Source organism: Thamnophis sirtalis, unplaced genomic scaffold (assembly GCF_051295495.1).
Source record: "Thamnophis sirtalis isolate CommonGarterSnake01/CBP01778 unplaced genomic scaffold, rThaSir2_p1.2 scaffold_3, whole genome shotgun sequence".
Classification (NCBI taxonomy): domain Eukaryota; kingdom Metazoa; phylum Chordata; class Lepidosauria; order Squamata; family Natricidae; genus Thamnophis; species Thamnophis sirtalis.
In genome coordinates this window covers 167,303,770-167,313,123 of record NW_028261383.1, presented here as the reverse complement: position 1 = coordinate 167,313,123, position 9,354 = coordinate 167,303,770, and the positions used below count along the sequence as shown (strand labels likewise).

The window sequence follows — 9,354 nt, the reverse complement described above, 5'->3', positions numbered from 1 at the left end:
CAGTAACCTTCCCCTGCCACGCCCACCAAGCCACGTCCACAGAACCAGTAGTAAAAAAAAATTGAATCCCACCACTGGACCACGTCCTTCTGGAGGGCTTTGAAGACCTTTGATGAAAAGTCCCTTTGAGTTGTGTGTGTTTTTTCATTCTGGTCAGTGCATCCATCCTTTATTCCATAGTTTAGATAGATAGATAGATAGATAGATAGATAGATAGATAGATAGATAGATAGATAGATAGATAGATAGATAGATAGATAGATAGATAGATGATAGATAGATATATATAGATATATATAGATATATATATATATATATATATATATATATAGATAGATAGATAGATAGATAGATAGATAGATAGAGATATAGAGATATAGAGATATATGCTTAGTGGTTAATACAACTGCCTAATATGTAATACAGCACAGGTTCAAATCCCAGTAAGGGTATGGCTAGCTGATGAGAGCTAAATAGCTTGAAATAGATCTATACTAGTCTCCTTTTATTTATTTATCAGCTCAAATACAACACAAATGTAACAAAGGCAACAGTAAAAATATTGGCTTTCTGTCCGGATGGTCTCTTGTGATGAGCCGATAGACAGAGAAAGGAAGCAGTATGCCTCCTCCCATATTCGGGCATACCAGGGGTTGTGACACTAAATACATACCTATTTCCCTGGCTCAGCTGATAAAGGAGGAGAACCTTGTGGCTTAGTGGTTAACACAACTGCCTAATATGTAATACAGCACAGGTTCAAATCCCAGTAAGGGTATGGCTAGCTGATGAGAGCTAAATAGCTTGAAATAGATCTATACTAGTCTCCCTTTATTTATTTATCAGCTCAAATACAATATGTATATGTATATGTATATATTTCTAGTTTTCCATTCTTTTTACTTGCGAACTGTCAATTTTTGGTATCCAAGGGGTACAATGAATGAATGAATGAATGAATCTAGCTCAATAGAAGAAAGATACCATTGGCTGAACAATTTAAGGTAGAAAGTGGAAGCAGGACTTGTATGTATGTAAAAGACTTACATTTTAGTGCCATGGCGGCTTAATTCCAAAAAGGGATTGGATGATCTTCAACCTATTGCTAAACAACAATTCAAATTCCTATTTCTTAAGGTAGCTGAGGCTGCCGGTTGATTCAGCCATATCTGGAGTTCATAAGTTCCCCATTTGAGATGCATTACAATCATTTAAATTAACTTATTGAGAAGGAAGAAGGCAAGGAAAAGTTAAATTCAACCTTATGATTACAACCACTGGCTTTTAATAGTGTCATGGATGGTTAGAGTGCAAGGATAGAAGAGAATTAGGAACACAGATTCAAGCCTCCTCTCATTTATAAAGTTCATTGGGTAGTGTTGGTCTGTCTTAATTTCTTAGCTTAAGATGAGCGTGGATAGGGAGATGTCTCAATTTTTTTTTTGCAGTAAATATTACAGTTGTTATAAACGCAGCTTGTAATTTTTCTCTGGCCTCTTCATTTCTCTTTCCCAATTCCCTGACTTTTCTCGAAGGCAATGAGTGATGAGACAGACCAACAGATTTTTATTTTTTTTTGGTGCTACCCTTACATGATGCCAGAAGAAAGAAGGAAATGCTATTTTAACTCCAGCACAGCTAAGGACGACTTCAGCCTTTCTCACCCATGAACTGGGGGATGAGATGAAGTGGTGAATTGCCTGGGGACAAAACTCACATTATCAGCACTTGCCTGTAGTAGCGAGCGGGGAAAAAGGCCTCAAGCAGCCACCCACGCCAGACTGTTCAGTGGGAAAGGAGTGCACTCTGCACGTGCCCAGGAACAGTGCTTTCTAGATGGCAAGCAGGGAAAAAGGCCTCAAGGCAGATTGCTCAGTGGGAAAGGAGTGCACTCTGCACGCGCCCAGGAACAGTGCTTTCTAGATGGCAAAGCAGGGAAAAAGGCCTCAAGGCAGATTGCTCAGTGGGAAAGGCGTGCACTCTGCACATGCCCAGGAACAGTGCTTTCTAGATGGCAAGCAGGGAAAAAGGCCTCAAGGCAGATTGTTCAGTGGGAAAGGCGTGCACTCTGCACGTGCCCAGGAACAGTGCTTTCTAGATGGCAAGCAGGGAAAAAGGCCTCAAGGCAGATTGTTCAGTGGGAAAGGAGTGCACTCTGCACGTGCCCAGGAACAGTGCTTTCTAGATGGCAAGCAGGGGAAAAGGCCTCAAGGCAGATTGCTCAGTGGGAAAGGAGTGCACTCTGCACATGCCCAGGAACAGTGCTTTCTAGATGGCAAGCAGGGAAAAAGGCCTCAAGGCAGATTGCTCAGTGGGAAAGGAGTGCACTCTGCACGTGCTCAGAGTTCCAAGAGAAAGATACAGACCACCACCCGGCTCCTTACCTTCCCGCCTCCATCTGCCTGCCCGCTGCTGGGGGGAAACTGAGTAATGGGTGTGGGCGGAGCCAAAGCCGGCGGGGCGGGGCGATTGGGTGGAGCCGCTGGCACTTGTCTAGCGCGGTCCGCTGGGCTGGTTGCACACCGCGCTCGGCTCCGTCGTTCGCTTGCTGTCGCCGCCGCCGCCATCCGGGCAGCCTCTACCTCCCGAAGGGACTCGGGAGCGATGGGCCCGGCGCTGCTGCTCGCGCTGCTTTCGAGCCTCGGAGCCGCCAAGGTAGGTAGGAGATGCGAACTCAAAACGCGTTGACTTGAGTCCGACGCGCAGGCTGGCCGTGTGAAACGCGATTGCGCTGAGCTATGCATTTATCTGCGCTCAAGGGAGCCAAAGATAGAAGGGGGAATTGTTTCCCCGGCAAGTAGCCCCTACTTTGGCGGTAGGCTAACGGGTGATTTCTCTTTTGTTTCCCTCCCTCATTGGGGGGGGGGGGGCTTAGTAATCGTCCCTAGTTTGCGGCTTGGCTTCCTTACTTGAGTCGCCTGTCAGCCTCTTTGTGGCGCATCTGTATTCCTGCTTCTCCTAACACGCTTCTGTCCAGATTCCCAGGATTCGATCTGGGGGATTGAGCGTAGCAAAATAAAGTGGAGCAATGCTGGAGGGTCTGTTAAACCACATAGTCCCCAATTCAGAGCTGGGCTCATCAGAAAGTCTCAACCAAGGGAGACTTCCACGTTGTGATGGGTGACTGAAGTCCTGATTTTTCGGAGGAAGCAGGAATTATGGAAGACCAGACGCCAGTCTACATACAAGATATGTCTAATACTTCTCTTCGAGCCATTTCAAACTGCGAAGGACATCTAGCTGCCCCTTCTGTGTATGAGTGTGTGTGTGCGCGCCTGGACCTTTGTCGTAGGAAAGTATAAAGCACCGTGAATCATAAATGTCTGTTTTTCACCCACCTACCCGGTGAAGTCACTGGTTGTGCAAGGGATTCACACATGTGCCTGTGGGAAGCCGCTGGGTTATGTTTCACAGGGCTTCCGAGTGTGGGGTACTTGCGGGTGGGAGGGCAAGCAAAGTTTACCAATTATCTGTGTGGCTGTGCCAGGATTGAACTGTGTGTGGGGGGGGAGGGAGGAGGGTGTTTGCAAAACAATGGTGCAAAGCACTCTCATATGTGCAAAAAAAGGGTGAGCCTTTATTTATGAATGTATTTGACTTCTAGAGTTGCCCATCTTAACAAGTGACTCTTAATTGGGCGTTAAAGGGGGCAAATTGTGAATACATCCGACTTTTATAGAAGGGGCGTGACAGGCGACTATGTAAAAAGCATTGTGTCTATAAGACCAATGGGTGCGTATATTTCCCTGATAAGGGTAAGGTATCCAGGCGTGTTAATAGAAATAGGCGTGTTGTTTTTTCAAAAAAGGTGCAGCATGGAATACATATGTGTGATGGAGGAGCAAAGAGACATGTTCTGCGATGCCGTCATGGATGCTTTATGTAAGCACCGAGTCCCTTGCCACCATCCCTCCTCTTGGCGTCATGACTGATTCATCTTCGCCTTGGATTGGGGTGGGGTGGGGGGGGAAACCAGAGCGGCTGAAAGCAAAGGCAGATTGCTGAGTGGTAGCAAAACATCAGCTTGATGCGTGGAAGGCTGGCTTTTACCCTGAAAGGTCAGGACCACGTTTGATTTAACCATGCAATCCTTTGACGCGTTGATTTAACCCAAGGTTTCCTAATTTTCCCTCCTGCCGGCGGGTGGGTGACTAAACCCTGCAGGAGGACTGCAGAGCCTCCTTGGCGTCCTCACAGATTTCTACATGATTCTCCGCAGAGATGCCTGGCTGTCCTTTTGTGGGAAAAGGACTTCCTTCCCCGTTCCCCCAGATGCTCTCTGCCCGGCTTTTCTTTTCATCCCTGCTGGGCTGAGGCTCAGGTTAATTTTTCCGATTTTAAAAAAAATTGACAGCTCTTTAGATGCAAATAGCTCAATGGATCAGGACATTTCTTTTATTTTCAAAGGTCTTGGAGGGTTTGTCGTGACTTTGGAAGAATCTAATCAGACTTAACTCTACAGAAAACTGGGCCACTGGATACAGAGAGGAAGATGATAAATGGGAAGGATAATAATCAGAGGCTGAGAGGAGAGTGTGTTTTTCATAGATCATCTTGATATTGTTTGAGTGGAATCAGGCTGTGTTTCTACAGAGTTTACATGTGTTTGTGGCCATGTGTTTTGTGTGTGTGTGTGTGTGTAGAGAGAGAGAGAGAGAGAGAGAGAACAAATGGTTAATAAGATTAAGCTCCTTCTCTCTCCCTTTCTCTCTTATTGTATTTGTATTTTTTAAAGTCTTGATAACATCAGTAGAACTTCAGTTATAGGGTTGTTTATAAATTGTATAATAAATAGACAATACACCTCTGTCAGTGACGGCCAGTCTTCATCATGATGACCAATTAAAAATGATTACAAAAATTAGCGTTTGCCATAGAAATACTTACATTACTAAAGCACTGAAAAATAGCTTTTGTTTTGCATTTCTGTGACTATATGTTAATATGTGCAGTCATTTCTCTGATTGTAAGTCACTACAAACGTTAGAATAAGCCAACTATTATCTATTATGCATGAGATTGATTTTGAGGTGTCTGTATGTTTAGTTATGTTTCTGTCCATCCATCCTTCTGTTCATTTATTTAAAATTAAATAAATGTGGTTCCTTTTTCCAGTGATTACTTGCAAGTCCTCCTGCTGGGTCCAACTGCTAGCTCTTGGTCTAACCTACTTCAAGAGAATAAAATAACAGTGGAATCTCATGCCATTTTAAGCTCCCTGGAGAAGGATAGAATTAAAATTCATGTGTATATATAACAAAGATAAAAAAAAATAGCGATTTATTTCAACAAGCAAATTAAATGCTCTTCTCTGGCAAAATCAATAAGATTTAAAATGCTTTCCTGCGATCAGATTGAAGCTTGCCTTTATTTTTAATTACACTTCTTGTGTGCTGAGCTACTTATGCTCAGTATATGATGGGGATGTTTTCTGCTGTTTTATATTGATGTGTAGTGAATCCATTGCCAAAGACCCAGCTCCGAGTCCACAGCAGGAATGATCTAATTATCTCCCTCCCTGCCTGGCCCCAGCCTGATTGCTGCCTGTCCATATTTATTCACTTCCTGTCAATCATCTTCCCTGTTTTTTGCAGCCTCTGCCCACCACAGGTAGCTCTCATGGAGGGATGAATCACAACCTGCCAGGGGGGGTCCGGCGGGTGCGCCGTGAGCTTCAGGGGGCACCATATGAGGCCGTGGAGAACGCCTTGGCCAATGAAGTTTATTACCCGGAACTGGTTCAGCTGGCTGCCCTTGAAAGGGCCCTGTCGACTCCGGGTAGCCAGCTACAAGAAGATCACTTTGCCCAAGCTTTGGAACGAGCGTTGGCTTCTTCCGGGAACCAGCTGGCGGATGAGCGAATGGCCCAGGCCCTTGAAAGAGCGGTGTCCCCACCTAACAACCAGTTCCAGCCAGACAAGCACCTGGCCCGTGCTTTGCAGCGCCTCCTTCAGGATGGGCATCGCCGGGACCAGGAATCTGTCTACCTGGCGAATCTGCTGAGGCTGTGGGATGAAGCCAAGGGGGCAACCTTGTACCCCGAGTACGATGAGACTGGCTTGGCAGGTGGCTCCTCTCCACCCAGAGCACTGCCGAATCGTTATTGGGCCCCCGAAGGAGGATTCGAACCCCAAGAAGAGCTGGGCGCAGAGGAGGAAGCTGCTGGAGAGGTGGACCCTGAGATGCTGAGGTAGCCAAGAGATGAGGAAAAAAAAAATCAGGGTTTGCTTTGAATAAGGATTTAACTCTCCACTGTTCAGAATGCGGTCATTGAGCTGTAGAACATAGAGTAGGATGTGCCTCTGAGCATGTGTCAATTCATTTTCCACTGTTGAGTAAAGTCAGGCCACTCTCATACCTTAATTGAATCAAACTTTTAAAAAGAAAACAAAATGGTTGATAATCTCTCAGGGAGTAGTTCACAAAGGAAGCATAAACGAAACGAAAAGAATATTTTCACATTTGCAGCTCTTCCTCCTGCACTGAGAACCATCCACTCTCTGGAATAAATGCTTAAGAGAGGGAGTGGCTGCAGAGGGAAGAAAGGAGGAGTACTGTAATTCTTCTCCCACCCTGCATTCTTAGAAAATTTTCCTGATAATAATAATTACGATAATCATTATTTCATCAATAGAAAGGTACTTTGAACCAATAGGATATATTTTATTTTATTTATTTATTAAAACATTTATATCGCTGCCCAACTCATACACAGTGACTCCGGGCAGCGTACAACATTTTAAAAAAAAACCCGTTCAATTATGATTGCATTCAGATTTATTATTTTTTGCTTAGACCGGTGACGATTTGCTTTTGACGGGTAAATCTCCAGTCTGGGTTAGTTTAGGAAGCCTAGTTTGTCCCATGATTTTCTCTGCAGCAAAAGATTTTGTGTGATCTTCTGGGGCAAAGGGATGGCAAGGAGCTGCAGTTAAGGCTCAAGCCATGTTTTGTGAGAGCTGGCCCAATACAACTGGTCGTCTTGTGCTAAAAGAGCCGAGGTGGCGCAGTGGTTAAATGCAGCACTGCAGGCTACTTCAGCTGATTGCAGTTCTGCAGTTCGGCTGTTCAAATCTCACCGGCTCAGGGTTGACTCAGCCTTCCATCCTTCCGAGGTGGGTGAAATGAGGACCCGGATTGTTGTTGGGGGCAATATGCTGACTCTGTAAACCGCTTAGAGGGGGCTGAAAGCCCTATGAAGCGGTATATAAGTCTAACTGCTATTGCTATTGCTATTGGTGCCCCGAAGTTGGAAAAGACTTCCTTCTTCATACGGCCATCAGGAATGTAACAATCTCTCCAGAGGAAAATCAGTGGGCAGTGAGTTCATGGGTCAAACTGTATGTGGGATCTTCAGGGAGCAGCCCTTCTCAATTTCCGCTCACAATAAAGGTATCACTGACGAGCTGGCCGAGTTACCCCTTTGCACACATTCAGACATTTCCATCCATGCTGGTCCTCTCCATTATGCAGCTCCAGCTACATTGCAGACAACCACACCATACTAATGGGGAGGTGTCTCTTCACTGATGGCACCAGTGTGATTTGGAGAAGGGAAGGCTTGGTGCCCAGCGAACCCATGTTCGGTTCTCTGTCTGAATGCATCAGCTTAACGGGGAAAGGACCTATGCCCCCAGTCCTCAGTGCACATGTAGATTTTTCCTGGATTCTGTTCTTGGGAAGGAAAGAGTTGGGATCTGTGTCTTCTTTTTCATGGGGAATTGTAACAAGCTAGTGAAAGGGAGCCGAGGTGGCGCAGTGGTTAGAGTGCAGTACTGCAGCCACTTCAACTGACTGCTAGCTGCAGTTCGGCGGTTCAAATCTCACCGGCTCAAGGTTGACTCAGCCTTCCATCCTTCCGAGGTGGGTAAAATGAGGACCCAGACTGTGGGGGGCGATATGCTGACTCTGTAAACCGCTTAGAGAGGGCTGAAAGCCCTACGAAGCAGTATATAAGTCTAACTGCTATTGCTATTGCTAAGGGAGGTGGGAAACCTTCTAATGCATTAAGCGTTTTGCTTGGCTCAGAATGAAGTGTGAACGTGGCTGTTGTAGTATGCAAGCCATGGTTTAAGAATATGCAGCAGCCCAGCCATCAAAGCCCTTTTAATAAAAGCCATGTTTCATAAATCATAGCTTAGTATGAACTGAGTCTTCAAGTCAATACCTGCAAAAGATGCTTGCGGATTAAAATGGTGGCATGAGTGGAGTGGTAAGCCCCCCAATTCTACCTTTCTCTGTCCTTTTCAGGTATCTGATTGGCAGGATCCTGTCGGGAGCAAGCAACCTGCCTTCACAGCGCCTCCCACTGGCCCCCCGGCGCCTGCGTCGTGCCATTTTTGATGGAGGAGACCTCCCGGACCCCCCCAATCTTCTGCGGGTCAAGCGTCTTGGTGGGGAGAGTGGGGACGAGCTGCAGCGAGTCAAGCGGACGGAAGGAGAAGGGGTGGGTGGGAGACGGAGTATGAGTGGGGGCACCCAGAGGCTTCGGTATCTCTCTGAGTAACGAGAATTGGTTTCTGTGAAAAGAAACGCTGGGAAGCCACCTCACTGACGAGCCCCCCCTTTGAATGTCAATGGACTGTGAGCGACACCTTGTGTTCTTTCCTGCCTCTGTCCTACCTGTGACCCCAAAATACTGGGAAAGAAGGGGGATAACCTTGGACTGGGATCCCCAAATCCCAATTATGTTCTATAAAGTGTGTGAAGGGGAGGGTCACTGTTCTCTTCACTGACCTTCTCAGTGCGCTGATGGAAAGGTCTTTTCAGCTAAGGAGATGGCTTTTCACCGATGGCTAGTAGTTCCTACTTCCCTCCAAAGCCAGAGCTAGGTATCACCGGCCTCATCCTTCTCACATCTTGGCTTTTTTTTTTTTTTTTAAAGTGGCTTAAACAAATTTCCAGCTCCCCCCACCCAACTTCCAACTGCCTTAATATTCCTCCTTCATTAATGGGTGCCACCACAAAACCACGGTAGACAAAAGCGCGCTCGATGAAAGCGCGTACGTGACGTCATCACAGCGCGACGAAAACATCGCGCTGTGAGCGGTAAATTTAAAATTAAAGCGAAAACCTTACCCTAACCCCCCCAAACCTCACCCTAAACCTAACCTTAACCTAACCCTAAACCTAACCCTAAACCTAAACCTAACCCTTAACCTAACGCTAAACCTAACGCTAACCCTTAACCTAACACTAAACCTAACCCTAACGCTTAACGTAACCCTAAACCTAACCCTAACCCTAACCCTAAACCTAAACCTAACCCTTACCTTTATGTGAATCGGCTTGCTTTAATTTAATTTTAATTTCAATTTAATTTATTTTTAATTTTTTTCGTCCCGCTGCTGATGA

The 9,354-nt window shown here is 45.8% G+C and overlaps 1 protein-coding gene across 1 annotated transcript; it reads left to right on the top strand.

The window, feature by feature from the left end:
- The first annotated feature begins 2,483 nt into the window (after positions 1–2,483).
- PCSK1N (proprotein convertase subtilisin/kexin type 1 inhibitor) lies at positions 2,484–9,127 on the top strand. The gene is made up of 3 exons (XM_014055331.2): positions 2,484–2,655; positions 5,595–6,190; positions 8,251–9,127. The coding sequence occupies exons 1-3, from the start codon at positions 2,605–2,607 to the stop codon at positions 8,504–8,506; spliced, it is 903 nt and encodes a 300-aa protein (XP_013910806.1). The 5' UTR covers positions 2,484–2,604; the 3' UTR covers positions 8,507–9,127.
- Positions 9,128–9,354: the final 227 nt, after the last annotated feature.